The sequence below is a fragment of the Acanthochromis polyacanthus genome, chromosome 1 (assembly GCF_021347895.1).
Source record: "Acanthochromis polyacanthus isolate Apoly-LR-REF ecotype Palm Island chromosome 1, KAUST_Apoly_ChrSc, whole genome shotgun sequence".
NCBI classification, from domain to species: Eukaryota; Metazoa; Chordata; class Actinopteri; family Pomacentridae; genus Acanthochromis; species Acanthochromis polyacanthus.
Window position 1 is genome coordinate 54,615,136 of NC_067113.1, and position 18,646 is coordinate 54,633,781.

Sequence of the window (18,646 nt, forward strand, 5' to 3'; positions counted from 1 at the left end):
TTTTTTTTTTAAAATCAGATTGTCTGGTGGTCAATATTGCAGCAGTATTAGCAACTGATTAATTTCTTTTAAACCTGGATTTAAAAAGCAGAATTACTCTGAACACATTTTTATGTACTGCAACAGCCTTGGGGAGTTTGCCCCAGGGACAGGGAGGCTTTGCAAACTGCAACAAGAGACTGTTCCAGTGGGGTGACATTAACTAATAGTTTCCAGCTCAACTCCTCTTGATTTGCAAAAAACAAAACAGTAAAACAGTAGCAAATGAGTTCAGAAATAAGGCTTAGGTCAAGAGTACTTACATAATTGCAATTTACATCTTCTGCCTGTTTCTAAAATTGACAATGTGAAAACAAGTAATGTCAAAATAACACTAATCAGCATTAAATAAGTAAAGAATTCAGCTCTGTAAGGCAGCACAGTGGTGTTTTCAGATAAATGTTAATGCACATTTACAATGGCAATGCTACCATTCTGATGCTTAGCAGGTAAAGTTTACCATTTTTTACTAGCTGGCTATGAAATGTATTTTCCCCTCTTCCAAAATGCAGCAGTGTGATAACGCAGTGATGTTAAGCAGACAGAATATTATTGACAACCACAAGAAATGGGTCCTATAAGAGGTTGCAATCAGATGTATTCGTCTTTTTTTATCTAAAAGACACCTAACCATTAAGTTTTATTGCCGCTATGGTGAAGAATTACACATTTTTTCAACTGACTGTGAAACAGCAGTGAACCATCTGATTAAATCTTTATACAGTGTCACCGTCTTTACAATTATATGGAAATACAAGCTGTACTTTTCCTGAAAACCCCCTGCAGAAAGCTCAAAGCACCACATTAATATATTAATACTGACAACAGGGAAGACTGCAGCATGGCACTACAGCAGGCTCTTGTATATAAATGTATATATTGTACTGTCTGAAACAGTCATGTATGCGTTTGTGTTTATGTTTGTAGGAGAGTTGGGTGTACAGTGTGTGCTGCTGAAATAGCCAGCGGGAGCACTAAAATGAAATGAAATGAATTCCACAGAATTAATTAGCAGCCATAAAATTGAACTCTGGTGCTCCCTGATTATGTGTGCTTCACATTGAGCGGTGGCCCGCTGGGCACCACATGCGATCCCTCTACAGACGTTAGTTAACATGCCAAAGATGGGCCCATGATAAGAACGGGGTGAGAGAGGAGGTGGGAGGGTAAGGAAACAAAGGGAAGGTGTTGAGGTGAGAAAAGGACATTCAGAGAGCAAGATGAAGGTCAGGTTGTGAAGATTAGCTGAATCTGTCCATCAGAGACATTTCATTTTATTTCCAGCCCTAAAACTCTTTGGTTAATAATCATAGTTGATTAGAAAACAATTGTTATTATCCTGCATTTAAGTAAACTGCTGATTTACAAGGCAATTATCAAGTCCCACTAACAATCATTTTTCTTCTGCCTCAGAGAATTGTTATTTTATGATTCACCGCTACGCTAAACAAGCATTTGAGTTGGATATTTTGTCAGTGCTGTGTCACGCATCATGCGCTCGCTGAGAAAACAACTGCCTTTAATTATCAAGGTGCGAAACGCTGGCGCTGCACTCGTGTGTCTGATACTATCTGCTCAGTGACAGAAGTGAGAGGACTGAATTAATGTCAAGTCAGTAATGAGCTTGATTTGTTGTTGCATTTGAATTTACTCAGTGCTGACCTCAAGCTATTTTCGATCATATTCTATTCTGTTGTTGTCCTACAACTCTGATAGAGAAGTAACAGAGACAGTGAAGTGTCAGTTGTATGCAACAAGGTTCAGAACACAGGAAATGCTGTCCATTTCTGATTTCATTACATAACGAATATTTCTCGAACACTCCACTGGTCGCCCTGGAGGTTCCTTCCTCAAAATAATCATAATGCAGCAATTTTATTACATTCCACACAAATGTGCACGAGTCAGTTCTGCATCTTCATTTCAGCTGCAGATGATGAACACACCGTAGCTTCGGGTGGCCTGGACTTCTCCCTCGGGATCACATTAACAAGAGATCCTCCATGTAATCAATGTCAGACCTTCACTTTAACGATCAAATGATTGACTACTGTGTTAAAAATGAACCTGGAAACATGGCAGTGAGGGTGGGAGGAAAAAAACTGCAGGCATAAAGGCTGCAGATAATATCTCGCACAAAGGCTGCATGTCACCACTGCATAGCACGTGTTGGGTTTTACTCGCTTTCTCTTTCTTGTGGAAACTATATTGGTGTTTCTGGATACTGGTGTGGATGGGTTTGCAAGAAAAAGACTAAACAACCCAATCATTAACAACAAATAACCACCCTTTCGATCGGACTGACCCGTTTGATGGTGTGAATTGAACAAAGAACTACAAAGCAAAACACAGACCCTTCCACTGGCCCCAATTTGTCATTGTTGAGGTTTACAGATGAAGTTGCAGGATAATGCGGAGATTTGTGTACAAAACAGGCTTACATCTACAGAATTTTACATGTTAATAGACAACAATAAGCTTCCCACTAAATCTGGCTGCAAGTTTAGTGTATGAATAATGTATATTAAAAGATATTTTGAATCAAATCAGGACCCCAATAATGGAATCCACACAACAGATTGGATGCTTTTTTCACAGCAACCCAACAAACAGTCAAACTCGGGTTTCAAGAGCTTGTCTGAGTTTTTATCACCAGGATGTGATGTTTATATGTGCAAACATCATGGAAAATTTAGACACTCTAAACTGCTGAGTGTATCTGAGCAGCGGAGGCAGAGAGACGAATGGAGATGAAACAAAAAAGAAACAATCAGAAGGAGAGAAACAGGCAGAGATGTTTACCATTGTGTGTGTGCGTGTGTGCGCGTGTGCGCAGGTGTTTAAGCTACTTGTGGGTGGATGCTGTGATCTTCAATAATGCATCAGGTGCCTCTACAACGCATTCATTAGTGTGTGTGTGTGTGTGTGTGTGTGTGTGTGTGTGTGTGTGTGTGTGTGTGTGTGTGTGTGTGTGTGTGTGTGTGTGTGTGTGTGTGTGTGTGTGCGCACTCACCTGTGGGCGGATGACTCTCTCGATGTTCTTCAGGGCCGTGTCAGGAGAGGGGGGCGAGCAGTCTGGTGTGGGGCCTGTTGAGCAGTTGCCATGGCTACCATGCTCCCCCTCACTCACTGTTACATGGGACAGGTGACCTTGGATGGAGAAGAAAAGAGTGAGGGACAGGTGGAGTAAGGGGAGATCTTTTTGGGTTTTCCCTGATAGTTCAAGGTGCAACCAAAAGCTTGCACGGTTTCAGGATGTTTGTCCTGAACCTGATGAAAACACAGGAAACAGAAGAGTTTGCTGCCACACTAGTAGTTGTGTGAGACTTGGATACAGTTATGTGTGGAGCTTAATGCTGTGTCAGCATGCTAACGTGGGGACTATTGGTCTGTACCATGTTATCCATCTTAATTTAGCCTGCTAGTATGCTAATATTTGCACCAAACACAAGGTACAACACAGTCACATGGAAATGTCATGGGTTTTTCATGTATTTTGATATCAATATTTGTACCAAATTTTAGAGAAATCTATCTAGTAGTTGTGATTCTTCAATTAGGCCTAAAAGTGGTGAAATGATCCACGTCTACATTGTTAAAGTTTAAGAAACCTTGAAAATGAATAAAAAATAAAAACACCATGAGTCAGTAATTATGCATTGACATTGAAGAAAACATCTAACAATAAATTGAAGAAAAAGAAACTGGTTAAAAAGTACTGATGTTGATGCATTTTCATTATATTTTCTACCTCATCAATTAAACTGACTACAACAGCATGCTTTGATTAGATATTTTATTCATCACATGCACATACAGTATGGCAGTGAAATGCAGTGACTGTCTAGCAGGCTTTATAAGTAAAAAATGTTAAAATAGGTTAAAAAATAGAAATGAAAAATACAAATAATATAAAAAAAGACAAAGAGGTAAAACTATAACAGGCTATACAAGAAATACAAAGATGGTAACATGGTAAATTTAAGGAATGTACACAGTGAGGATGTGCAGTCTTTGTGATGTGCAATGTCGAAATATTCAACCCAGTCTCACATCAAATTGTGACATAGTCACGTTTGTCCACAATGCAAAACGTTACAATCTCACAATTTGGCCCTGAAAATTGTGAGATGCTCACGTTTTTTCCCCCAATTCTTTTCTATTGGTCTGACGAAGGGTCACGTGACTGCTTGCTGCAGGCTTCTCAAAATGAAAACATGGCGGCTATTCCTTTTATTTTCCGTGGAAAATGCATTATTTTAAGATAGTTTGGACAGAAAAAAACATTTTGATGACATTTTTAGTGAGAAATATATATAACACTTTCACATTATCCATTCAGTTATTGGAAATGATCTGTGGTTTGGTTTGTTTTTACGCTGAATTTCACTTCACGGCATTAAATTGTGACAGTGTCACATTTTGTACGTTATGCTGGTTGATTAGGACGCTGCCAAAAACGAAAACAAGCGGTGTGTTTATTTTTGTATTGTTGCATTGTGTAATTTTTTGAGTTGTTAAATCATTTTTGTAACTCTTGGTGATTACTGCTAGTTACTGAGATGTCTTCCCCGGCCTTTCATCAGTTGACGCGCTTCGCTCCCTTGTTAACAAGTTGCATTTCAATGATCCACAAGTCGCTCGTTGTCAATGCAAACAACCGTATTTATTTCCATGAACGTGCTTTTACCGCAATCATTTGTTGAGCTCATCCATACACCAGTCAGCGCACAGCGATCTAAAAACTTTATTCCTGCCCACAACAAGATCCCCCTGTCTTTCTTTAGCCCGTGGAAGCGTCCATAGCAACCACCATAGCAACGGTGGGAAACGTAACAATTCCACTCCGAGACGTGAAAGATTCATCGTAATAACAAACCAGAGATCATACACAAGAACTGAACGAATATTGTGAAATTAAAATGTATATTTTTTTGGTGTCGCTGTAATGCCTGAGGCTTTGCTGCTGTCCGCTTTCTGACCGTGGTCGGCAAAACACGGGAGAACTACGTGCAGAACCTGCTGCACCTTTCTTCTTCGGTGGTGTCTGTGTAAAACAATGTCCAACATGCAAACAGCACACCTAGCGCCATGAAGCACAAAATGCAGGTGTAAATCAATGACATCTTACAATTACAATGTCCTGTCTTTTAACTAATAAAGGCACATATATAAAGAACTTTACATCAGTTTGTTTGTTTGTTTTATTAAGATCCCCTATCAGCTTTTGCAAAGCAGCAGCTATTCTTCCTGGAGTCTTCATAATTTCATTTGTGACAACACCAAAAAGCAACATGTACACAAAATACATACAAATCAAATTACAAAATACATAAACAATGCATACAAAAATACACGTATACAATACAAATAACATACATATACAAAACCTGTCCTAACCAAAAGCATACAACACATAATACTCCCACCTTGAATTCTAAAAATAAACTTTTCTTCTTCAAAGATACCATGACCTAACAGTAATAATTAAAGAATAATCTACCTCAGAAACCAACCATAACATAAATCACATAAACAGTGACATTACAGTCACTACATTTAAGTTTAAGATTTTATGAATTATTGTATTTTACAAATTTCTATTCCCAAGCAACCCACTAAATTAATAACTAAAATTTTGTGCTACATAATGCTCTTTTAGTTTTATTTTAAAGTTTTCAATATTCCCCGTTTTTGAGAAAATCCGGATGTTATCGCTCGCTCCCGACAAAAGCATCAGTTTTTAAAAAATATTTTGGATTTCGATTAATTAGACAATGAACAAATTGACGTAATTTCCTGGTGGGTGTGTTTATGCAGCCTATTAAATACTTTTTCCCCATGAAATAAAGTACAATCCATACATCATGGTCCGGTGTTCATTGTTTGTTTTGTTCACTGACATAGTGCAATAAAGTTTTGTTTTTTAAACCATCCAGTACCGTAATGAATATTGAATGAATATGGCATCTCGTTTACATCTCTAATTAAGGAGCAAGAAATTTACTGACGTTGATTTATGATTCAAGACAAGCAGAGGACACACTGTGTGCCCCTTTAATGTCCAAAAGGCCAATTAAGGTCAAAATCTCACAGATTCTTTGACCGATTTGGACCAACCTGCACATGTTTGATATTAGGTCCTAAAGCAATACTGGTGTACGTTTTCAGACCACCAGGACCTACAACGGCAAAATAGGAGCAAAGAAGACACTGGAACAGGGGCCTTTGTTAAAATGAATGAGAAACAGTGTGAGAACATCAATCAAAGTGCACCAAAGTGCATAAAGTCATAGAACAGGGTGTGCTGAATGCTCTGGGAGCAAGTCTGCAGTGAAAACACCTTTTATGGGGTCAAGGGTCACTAAATCTGAAGACTTCAAATGAAGGAGACATTTTGTGCAACATATTAAGTATCATAAAAGTCATTCCCAGTGGAATTCAAGTCTGATATTGTGTGGGACTATTCAGAGCAGTCACATGAAGCACTGTATCTGTTTTCAAGGGTCTAGTCCCACGGGAACCTGCTTTATTCAGCAGTGAGGCCTACTAGTAGTGATGAAGCCTGAGGCCTTCAAACATGTAAAAATCATTCCTGCTCGGTCATTTTTGGGTCTAGTGACACCAAATCGGACACACTCCTACTAGACCACCTCCTGACCTTGCATATTTTTTTTCAGAGAGTTAGCTCAAAAGGGGCCCGACCACGGCCCTGTTTCTGACTCTACGGTTAACCCTTTCATGTCCAAATGCTTCAAAACGAGCTAAAAAGGTCAAAATCTCACACATTCCTTAATCAATTTGGACCAAACTGCACAGGTTCTAGATATAGAGGCTAATGTGAACGCTCATGCACGTTTCAGACCTCCAGGGGCCCTGAAGAAGGAATGAGGGCCAAAAAAAACCAAAGTGCATTTTTTCAGTTCTCTATACTTCTATCCATGGTTGTGCTGTTTTCATGGAGGCACACAACTTTATATTGCAGTAAAAACAATGAGCCCAGGGGGATTTAAAATACGACTGGAGCAACTAGAAACTACTTCAGGGAGTTAATGACACAGCAGCATAGCAACACAACTACAGCAACAACAAATACCACAACATCTACAGAGAAAAATATCATTATTACTCTCCTCATTATTACGAAATATACATACTCTTTATATATGAGGAACCATAAACACGCTAAAGACACAATAAAGTAGCCCAAAAAAGGTAATGAATAAAGTTTCACACAAACAGACCTAAGTTTTGTGTGTGTGGGCAAAGTGTTCTTTTCAGAGTCAGTCAGTGCAGTACAGTGAGGTGCACCAAAGAAAATTAATGATAAAATGATGACTAAATGCTGAGATGTTATGATGAATAAAACAAAGATTTTTCAGTGATGGAATATTCTTTTCCACTTGTACAATGACTACAAGGAAATCGTGCTGCAACCAAACAGCAAACTCTTTGAATGAACAATAAAGGCAACATGGAAATGCAGAAAATTACAGTTTGTCAAACGTCTGCTTGAAGCTGCTTCAAAAACGAGTTAATCTCTATGGATCCCTGCTTTAAAATGTCCAAGTTTACAGCAGTCTTTTTTGCTCCTATTTTGCCGTTGTAGGTCCTGGTGGTCTGAAAACGTACACCAGTATTTCTTTAGGACCCAATATCAAGCATGTGCAGGTTGGTCCAAATCGGTCAAAGAATCTGTGAGATTTTGACCTTAATTGGCCTTTTGGACATTAAAGGGACACACTTCCAAACTTCAACATGGTACCATCTGGCCCCCTGTTGACCTAGGAAGCTGATATTGTGTATACAGACTCACAGGGGGCCCTAGTACTTGTGGTTAAGATTTCGTCCCGTTCGGGTAAAAAATGAGGGTGAGGGTCTAATTCCACTTGCAGAAGGCTCTCAGGGTCAATAAGTCTAACAAGACCTGATTTTCCAACATGAACACTTGGTCAGATTTTTCTATTGGGACCCTGGGGCTGATCTTTTAGTATGTTATACTAGGCTATATTTGGAGCTGAACTGTGCTGGTTTGGTGTCTCTGTGACCTTCCTGTGACCCCTGGCGCAGGGTCAAAATGTCACATTTTTGGACATTGAAGCCCCATAAATTAGTAATTTTTGCATCAAATGAGCTGAAACTTTTAGGGGTGATTTAGGTGACCTTGGTGAACAATTGATTTGAAGCACAAGTCTCTAGGTCGTTCCTGGAGCTACTTCCGGTTTGGGAGGGGCTAGGAAAACAGTTCCAGTGGATTTAGATTTTAGATGTTTCAGAGGTACCAGATCCCAGGTTTCAGCTCTCTGAGTGTTACAGAAGAGAAATGAGAGCAAAAGAGGGACAACTATTGAAAAACGTGTTTTTTTGGCCCTCATTCCTTCTTCAGGGCCCCTGGAGGTCTGAAAAGGTCCATGAGCGTTCACATTAGCCTCTATATGTAGAACCTGTGCAGTTTGGTCCAAATTGGTTAAGGAATGTGTGAGATTTTGACCTTTTTAGCCCATTTTGAAGCATTTGGACATTAAAGGGTTAACCGTAGAGTCAGAAACAGGGCCGTGCTCGGGCCCCTTTTGAGCTAACTCTCTGAAAAAAAATATGCAAGGTCAAGGGGTGGTCTAGTAGGAGTGTGTCCGATTTGGTGTCACTAGACCCAAAAATGACCGAGCAGGAATGATTTTTACATGTTTGAAGGCCTCAGGCTTCATCACTACTAGCAGGCCTCACTGCTGAAAAAGCAGGTTCCCGTGGGACTAGACCCTTGAAAACAGATACAGTGCTTCATGTGACTGCTCTGAATAGTCCCACACAATATCAGACTTGAATTCCACTGGGAATGACTTTTATGACACTTAATATGTTGCACAAAATGTCTCCTTCATTTGAAGTCTTCAGATTTAGTGACCCTTGACCCCTTCAAAGGTGTTTTCACTGCAGACTTGCTCCCAGAGCATTCAGCACACCCTGTTCTATGACTTTATGCACTTTGGTGCACTTTGATTGATGTTCTCACACTGTTTCTCATTCATTTTAACAAAGGCCCCTGTTCCAGTGTCTTCTTTGCTCTTATTTTGGCGTTGTAGGTCCTGGTGGTCTGAAAACGTACACCAGTATTGGTTTAGGACCCAATATCAAACATGTGCAGATTGGTCCAAATCGGTCAAAGAATCTGTGAGATTTTGACCTTAATTGGCCTTTTGGACATTAAAGGGGCACACAGTGTGTCCTCTGCTTGTCTTGAATCATAAATCAACGTCAGTAAATTTCTTGCTCCTTAATTAGAGATGTAAACGAGATGCCATACTCATTCAATATTCATTACGGTACTGGATGGTTTAAAAAACAAAACTTTATTGCACTATGTCAGTGAACAAAACAAACAATGAACACCGGACCATGATGTATGGATTGTACTTTATTTCATGGGGAAAAAGTATTTAATAGGCTGCATAAACACACCCACCAGGAAATTACGTCAATTTGTTCATTGTCTAATTAATCGAAATCCAAAATATTTTTAAAAAAATGATGCTTTTGTCGGGAGCGAGTGATAACATCCGGATTGTCTCAAAAACGGGGAATATTGAAAACTTTAAAATAAAACTAAAAGAGCATTATGTAGCACAAAATTTTAGTTATTAATTTAGTGGGTTGCTTGGGAATAGAAATTTGTAAAATACAATAATTCATAAAATCTTAAACTTAAATGTAGTGACTGTAATGTCACTGTTTATGTGATTTATGTTATGGTTGGTTTCTGAGGTAGATTATTCTTTAATTATTACTGTTAGGTCATGGTATCTTTGAAGAAGAACATTTTATTTTTATAATTCAAGGTGGGAGTATTATGTGTTGTATGCTTTTGGTTAGTAAAGGTTTTGTATATGTATGTTATTTGTATTGTATACGTGTATTTTTGTATGCATTGTTTATGTATTTTGTAATTTGATTTGTATGTATTTTGTGTACATGTTGCTTTTTGGTGTTGTCACAAATGAAATTATGAAGACTCCAGGAAGAATAGCTGCTGCTTTGCAAAAGCTGATAGGGGATCTTAATAAAACAAACAAACAAACTGATGTAAAGTTCTTTATATATGTGCCTTTATTAGTTAAAAGACAGGACATTGTAATTGTAAGATGTCATTGATTTACACCTGCATTTTGTGCTTCATGGCGCTAGGTGTGCTGTTTGCATGTTGGACATTGTTTTACACAGACACCACCGAAGAAGAAAGGTGCAGCAGGTTCTGCACGTAGTTCTCCCGTGTTTTGCCGACCACGGTCAGAAAGCGGACAGCAGCAAAGCCTCAGGCATTACAGCGACACCAAAAAAATATACATTTTAATTTCACAATATTCGTTCAGTTCTTGTGTGTGCTCTTTGGTTTGTTATTACGATGAATCTTTCACGTCTCGGAGTGGAATTGTTACGTTTCCCACCGTTGCTATGGTGGTTGCTATGGACGCTTCCACGGGCTAAAGAAAGACAGGGGGATCTTGTTGTGGGCAGGAATAAAGTTTTTAGATCGCTGTGCGCTGACTGGTGTATGGATGAGCTCAACAAATGAACAAAAGCACGTTCATGGAAATAAATACGGTTGTTTGCATTGACAACGAGCGACTTGTGGATCATTGAAATGCAACTTGTTAACAAGGGAGCGAAGCGCGTCAACTAATGAAAGGCCGTGGAAGACATCTCAGTAACTAGCAGTAATCACCAAGAGTTACAAAAATGATTTAACAACTCAAAAAATTACACAATGCAACAATACAAAAATAAACACACCGCTTGTTTTCGTTTTTAGCAGCGTCCTAATCAACCAACATAACGTACAAAATGTGACACTGTCACAATTTAATGCCGTGAAGTGAAATTCAGCGTAAAAACAAACCAAACCACAGATCATTTCCAATAACTGAATGGTTAATGTGAAAGTGTTATATATATTTCTCACTAAAAATGTCATCAAAATGTTTATTTCTGTCCAAACTATCTTAAAATAATGCATTTTCCACGGAAAATAAAAGGAATAGCCGCCATGTTTTCATTTTGAGAAGCCTGCAGCAAGCAGTCACGTGACCCTTCGTCAGACCAATACAAAAGAATTGGGGGAAAAAACGTGAGCATCTCACAATTTTCAGGGCCAAATTGTGAGATTGTAACGTTTTGCATTGTGGACAAACGTGACTATGTCACAATTTGATGTGAGACTGGGTTGAAATATTTACAGTTGTGTTTGTAGTCATTGTTTATGAGGTGCTGACTGGAGGTCAGAGTTGACAGTCCTGACAGCTTGAGGGGAAAAGCTCCTCCCCAGTCTCTCTGTTTTCGCCTTGATGAGGCGAAGGCGTCAATCAGAGCGCAGCCACTTGAACGGTTCATTGTGAGAGTGTTGAGGATCCTTTATGATCCTGTTCTCCCTGGCCACACTCCTCCTGGTGTGGATACCCTGGACAGTATCTATGGTACCCTCTGTTGACCTTAGCAGATGTTTCCAGTCAGTACGCTCTCCACCACCCCACAGTAAAAAGTCCTCATGATGTTCAGAGAGACTCTGAACTTCCTCAGCTGTCCGAGTTGATAAGGGCGCTGCCTCGCCTTTTTCACCAAAGTGTCGATGTGTCCATGAAGATCCTCAGAGAATTGCACTCCAAAGTACTTAAAACTGCACACCCTCCCAGTAAGTGTCCAATTGATTCTCAGTGGGATGTAATTCAAGTTTTGGTGTTTACAAATGCAGCAGCAAACAGCAGTCGGCACTTGTGAACACAGGTTTTTTTTTTACACCATTGTATGCAGCAGCATTTATAGTGCCCAGCTATTGATATCAAAACACCAAACAGTAGGGAATTTTAGATAAAATACAAACTCCAATGGTATTTCATTCACTGCTGATTCAATTTTATGTCCATACTGAAGGTGTAGCTCTTTGGATTAGGTTGATTAGCTCTTCTTCTGTTTTAAATGGACACCACAAAGTTTAGTTGGTTTTGTCTGTTACTAAAAACGCACAAACAGAGTCTGACATAATTGGTTCTTGGCTTTAAACAGAAGAACCCAGTGTATGCGCTGCTCTTGAAGTGTTTAACTGACTGAGAGCCAGTTCTTTAGCAGGTGAAATGCAAAAAAATGTAGATATGTTGGAAGGAATAGTAATGTATTTCCACCTTCTAGTTCACCGGCAATCAAAGAGGTACTATCATGAGAAAGAGGTGAGGAGAGCGTATTTTGTAGTTTAACAAGCCTCCGTAACAACCACAGTAGGGAAATATGACTGGTGTCCAGTGCAGTTTGATGTCTATATCAGTTTTATACACACACACAGTTTATGCAGCTCAGTGCAGCACGGAGTGTCGGAGCTAATTTCCCCAGTGTATGATCATTTAACAGAGATGGAGGGGGAGAAAAAGCACAAGAAAAAGAAAAGAAGAAGGGAAGAAAGAAGAGGAGACTGGAGAAAAAAAACCCAAATTTAATTTCAGAGGGAGAATGCATCTGTCTTAATCAACTGGAAGAGACACAAAGCAGAGACTAACACACCTTTCTCACAGTAGTGTCGTCAGAAGAACTCACACCCAGAAACACACAAACGCTTTGTGTCAGCTGCCACCTGCCTTCATGGATCCTATCGGATGCCAGAATGTCATCCAACTATGGTGTGAGACCCAGCCAGGACTATTAACACACACAGCCTGACATCACTATCAGGAAAGTACAGTATAAAGATACAGTAAATTAATGAACAATTGTGTCATTTCAAATTGTAAAAACTGGAAATAAGAATGGTATTCCTTGTTGTTCATGGTGTGATTTTTCACAACACCCACACATTTTCATCTCCTCAAAGAGAACGAATGTATACAGGGAACAATGTGGGGCTGATGTTCCATGCAATGACACATCACATACAGTGTCTGTTATTTAATGGGTTACAAACACCTTTGCATTGCATTTGCCAGGATGTCTGAGATGCAGAGGAGGAATTTTAATTTCCACGTATTTGTTCTCATAAAACAACAAAATACATGACAGACAGAAGAAGTGAGATGCCATATTTATCATCCATATACTGGAAAATGCACAATAAATTGTTAAACATTTTGTTGGGTATTTTCATTCTAGGGCAAGCACCGAGTTACATTCACATCCTGTCTTGACTTTTCCTGTCATTCCTTCTCCCTTTCCCCACTTTGACTATCTAAATAAGATGAAAATACAAAAAAAATATATATATATATATTGTGAATATTCTTATTGTTTTATTCAAACGCCAGGATTTTTGAACCCTAATTATGCCGCCTTTCCTCTCAGTAAGCATATGTACGTTGAGAACAAGTAAAACAGAAGGCCTGTAGCACACATTTTAGAAATATATGCATTCAAGTTCTAAGAACATACTGACTGAAACTTGCGAGAACACTATTGAGTCGCCTTAAGCTGCTAACGGTAAACTCAATTAAGGTTGATGAAAAGACAAAACTGCAGTTCGTGACATTTAGAACTTTAATAGAAGCCACAGCCCTGTATGGTGTGTGTGCCTTCCAATCTCAAGTAGAGGCTGTCATACATATGTTAAGGTGAAACAACTCTGATATCTTTCAATAACATTTTTGATCATTTGCTCATTCGTTACTGGAGGATTACTGCATCTGATTTGCTAAAGGGGTGAATGGAATTGCAAAATTGCTTTTTCCAAACCAGACAACTAGTCTTTGAAACATGATCTTACCCATATCTCCCTACAAATTAGCTTGTGATGTTTTGCATGTCTGCAGCTTTGACACTGAACTGTACATAATATATATGGTATATTTATGAAGGTCTGTGTTTAAAAAGGTCTGCCAAGTACCATTTAAACTACAGTCATTTGTCTGGGAATCTGTACAGTTTATACAAGGACACTGCAAAATATGATTCTGACTCACTTCTTCAATAAAGCAAATGAAATAATTCAATAAAGCACAAAGACAAAACATCAGCAAGACGGGCACATAGCTGTACAAGGAGGTTCATTTGAATTCTAAGCCTATCCTTGAGAAAACACTGGAAGTAATGAGAAACAAGCATGAGAGCGAGGCAGCCAAGGTTTGCCAAGATGTTTGCATCATGAAGCACATTTGCAGACACTATAATTTAATAACTAAAAACTCAGGCTCTAAATACATCCCTAAAATGTGAATAAATCAACCTTGTATTTCTTTTCTTCTGCGCTCAGCTGAAGTTCCACTGCACAGCTCCACTGTGAAGCTGCTGTAAGACTAAGTGTCTGCCACCATCTTCTATTTTGATTTTCAACAGTCTGGACGCAAACACGGAGACACGCGATCGCACACACAAACACGCATCTGTCCTGCAGGCAAAGTGACACAGCTTCACAACACGGCTTCTCATCTATCAGATGTGTGTGTGTGAGTGTGTGTGTGTGTGTGGCTGTACAAACAGAGGAAGGGGTGCTGACTAGATTTTACTTAAGTTGGTGCAAGTGCAAAGCTGTAGCCAGACAGACAGACACGGGAATACACACATAAAGGAATTGCCTGGAGCTGAATCAATGATTAAATGTGGGCGTAAACAGATAAAATAAAAGCTGGAAAAAGGAGGAAAAAAAAAAGAGAAGGGAAGGATGCAACAGAGGGATATATATATATAGATAGAGATGGAGGTTTTGTCCTATTGAGTAAATAAGCCTGTCAACACTGAGGCTTTGATGATGGATGTGAGATGTGTCTGTGTGTGCGCACAAGTGTGTGTGAGTGATAGAGTGTGTGTGTGTGTGTGTGTGTGTGTGTGTGTGTGTGTGTGTGTGTGTGTGTGTGTGTGTGTGTGTGTGTGTGTGTGTGTGTGTGTGTGTGTGTGTGCTTCTAACTGTGCTTCCTTCAGATCTGCCTTGGGCTCACTCCTGGGAAACACGTTCAGTCCTGCTTGCTAAAGGGAACGTGAGTATTTGTGTGTGAGCATGAATATTAAAGTGCACATATATACACCCATTAGCCACAACATTAAAACTCCTAACAGGTGATGTGAAAATCGCTCATTATCTTTTATAATGGCACATGTCAAGAGGTGAGATGTATAAGGCAGCACGTAAACCGTCGGTTCTTTAAGTTGTTTTGGGAGGAGGACAAATTTACGGATGTGAGTGACTTAGAACAAGGGCTAACCTGTGATGGAGTCAGAGCATATCCAAAACAGCAGGGGTTGTGAGGCCTTCCCAGTATCCCAAGTGGTCCAAGGAAAGCTGGGCCATGTTGTACCATCCTGCATAGAAGCTACTGAAGCACAAATGGCTGCAAACCTCATGTGGCTGAGACAGAAGGGTGTAGAACACACAGTGCATCACAGTTCTCTGCATATTTGGCTTAGAAGGTGGCCTGGCCTGATGATACACGATTTCTTTTAGACCATGTGGACGGTCGGGTGTGTGTGCATTATTTACTTTGAAAAGAGATGGCAGCAGGACGCACTATGGGAGGAAGGGGAGCCAGAAGAGGCACTGTGATGCTATAGGCAATGCTGGATCCTTGGATTCACAGATGCTAAACTGACATGCGTCACCAAGCTAAACTTCATGGCAACAATACTCCTCAATGGCTAGATGACACTCCCAGCTAAATTCCCCATGTTTCTGTCTGAGTTGTCATCTGAGGGAAACAATTTCAATCCATGGAGACCCCACTTAACAACTGTAAAGATCTGCTGCTAACATCTTGGTGCCTGATACCACAGGAAATGTTCAGAAGTCTGAGGAGTTTTAGAACTGTTTGGCCAACTCAATACAGTATTTTGTGGTTTTAATGTTGTGGCTGATCGGTGTGCAGAATACACGCCTCCATATAACAGCTGTAGGGTATTATATCAGCTAAATCCATACATTTAGGGGTGATGTGCATGCGAGACTGTGAGAAATGGCCTCTGGGAAAATATGAAACTTGGTAACGCTTTACCATGCTTCACGGCATTCAGATACGTTCTGCATGCACAGTACAGTACATGTGCGTTGCTACCAAGCATGACAGAGCCCGGATTTTACACAAACATATCTCTGTACATCCATGGCCAGCTGGACAGCTCATTACTGAAGGCATGCAGCAGAGTGTACAGGAGGCGGGTATCCAAGTGAGTGCTTGGTGTGAGAAAGCGTTCAATCAGCCGCCCTCTTCCTTCTCGCCTAATAAGACAAAAACTGTCAATTTTAGATGTGTTCTGCAGGCTGTCTGTGTTGCCTCTACGCCACTCTGAGAATATTTCATGTGTATGTTCTATGCGTTTGAGCATGCACCTTCCCTCACGCGTTCCCTCTGTTGGTGTCAAATTATGGCAGAGCTCGTAGCACCACAGTTGTGATTTGAGCAGCTGTAAAAATGGAAAGTGTAAACGTCTACTTTGTATTCTTTTTTTTATTTAGACAATTTACAAAGAGGACATTTTGTCTACTTCCACTGTTTGAAGCAGTTTTTGGTTGTAAGGATCAGCTTCAATAAAAGTTTTTTTTTAGCATAATATAAATTATTAATTCCACACAGGGAATTTTAGGTCATAATCCTTAAGATTTTCTGGCAACAAAACCCATTGGGCTGCAAAAATTATTCAGAACATTTACATTCTGTTCATGCTTGCCACTGTATGCAAGCTTTCATTTTGCTCACCCTGAGCTAAAATTGCCAACTTATGCTCACCTACAATATAAATTTGCTTGGCTAATCTGTTAACAGAGACATTAGTTGCTGTTCTTGGATTTCTGACAAAGTAGCTGCTCAGTGAGTGTTGGCTGTGTGACAGAACTTGTTTTGCAGTGCGCCGAGACAAACAAAAACAAATAAATCAGACAATGAAGTTGTACGGCAAACACAAAACAGACATCTCAATGAATTTTATGCAATGCCATTATATCAGCTTCCATTTCCTTACAGCCAGAGCAAAAGTTTAAACCTAGCAACAAGCAATCTGATGGAATGATTTTGATTATTGTGTGAAATAAACACATTTTGTTTTTGTCATTTCTTGAACATCACCATGGGCAAAAAAAAAAAGTTTAATTTTGTCTTTTTATCATCTGGAGTTATTTCCACACACGCCATGTTGATGACATAAATATTGAATACAAAACTGAATATGTAGCTGAACATGATTTCCAATAATCAAATTATTTTCCTTTTCCTTTCCTGTAATCTCTACAGAGCACAGAAGAAGGAAAGTATTAATAGATATGCATTGTTGGTTTTGTTTTGTTAGTAAAAACCTTTCACAAAGCTAACCAACTTTATCACATAATCTGCACAGTTCTTGCACTATTTCAGTCTTGTACTTTACATCATTCCATAAGCCACTTTTTCCATCCTACACTCTTGAACATATTGTGAATATTATGATCATCATTATATTGTTGTTTATTGTTGCTCCTACTGTATGATGTATGCTGCTGTAACATGGGAAATTTCCCCGGACACAAGGAGTAATAAAGGATTATCTTATCTTAACTTACTGTTTAAAGTTAAATGGATATCTAAGAACTAAAGTAAAAAAGATGAAGACAAAAAAATTGTAAACTCGTGTCATTATGTGCAAAGCAGTTGTCTACAGTGATTTCCTCTGGCTGAGGAAGAGGAAGACACTTTATTGCCTCTCTTTCAACAAGTCAATGGGCCTCGACCCCTTTAATAGCAAAGCCCCAGAGTTACAACATGCTGCCATTAGCCACTCTACGTCTCTGGTGCCAACCGAAGTAGGATAAATGGGCCGAGACGCAGCAGCATAGCTTCATCAGCCAGAGAGAAGTGACAAGAAGTTAATATGAAAGGGAGAGTAAGTACTACGAGGCAGAGGTCTTCACTGATCAACCTTTCAGGTAATGGCACTAAGGTGTGCAAACCTGTGACTGGCTAATTTGAACTCATTCATAGGTGAAGCATTGCTGTAATCACTGTGACATGGAAACATTAGCGCTGCCTGTTTCTCTAATGAGAAAATTACCACAATGATCAAAGCATAAAAAGGGACATGTTATGTTTTTTTCTCTTTCTGTCATATATATATATATATATATATATATATATATATATATGTATATATATGAAATGCAACACTTAATATTAAATGTGACTAAAGTTTTAAATAATGAGAAAATTATTGTAAAAGTAAACCCAGTGAGTCGCATGTATAGGCTTCAGGTTGTTATAAATAAAAGCATTTTTCTACGTTTTGCTCTTGTTAAGTAGAACAGGCAGAGAACTATGTAGAAGTACAGGTAGCACAGCTCACAAATGCTGGAGGTTTTCTCTCTGCAGGCTTCAAGAAGTTGGCCAATTAGAAGAAAGTGGATTTATTCAGACAGAAGCCTTAAAGAGACAGAAACTAAAATGGCTAATTAAAACAAAACAAAACAAATTAAAGTATGGTCTGTTAAAAGGGCCAGTATAAGATGAACAAAGATTTTTTTTTCTCACTAAAACTACTCCAGTGGAGTCGCAAAATAAAAATACAGAGAAAGAATGTAGCATATTGGGTCCCCTTCAAACAGCTTTTATGAGCCAGAGTTTCCCCGATTTGACTGAATGGGACCTCAGATAAAATGTGAAAGACCAACGGTCTCCATCAAAGCTCTCGACAT

General features: G+C 39.2%; 1 protein-coding gene across 6 annotated transcripts in view; it reads right to left on the reverse strand.

Annotated features, from left to right (window-relative positions):
- The window catches only part of anks1b (ankyrin repeat and sterile alpha motif domain containing 1B), a 291,730-nt gene that overhangs the window by 101,244 nt on the left and 171,840 nt on the right, over positions 1–18,646 (reverse strand). For all 6 annotated transcript variants that reach the window (XM_051957203.1, XM_051957205.1, XM_051957200.1 and 3 more), the window contains exon 12: positions 3,053–3,189. In XM_051957203.1, the coding sequence (XP_051813163.1) occupies positions 3,053–3,189 (137 nt within the window). The remainder of the gene's footprint in view (positions 1–3,052; positions 3,190–18,646) is intronic.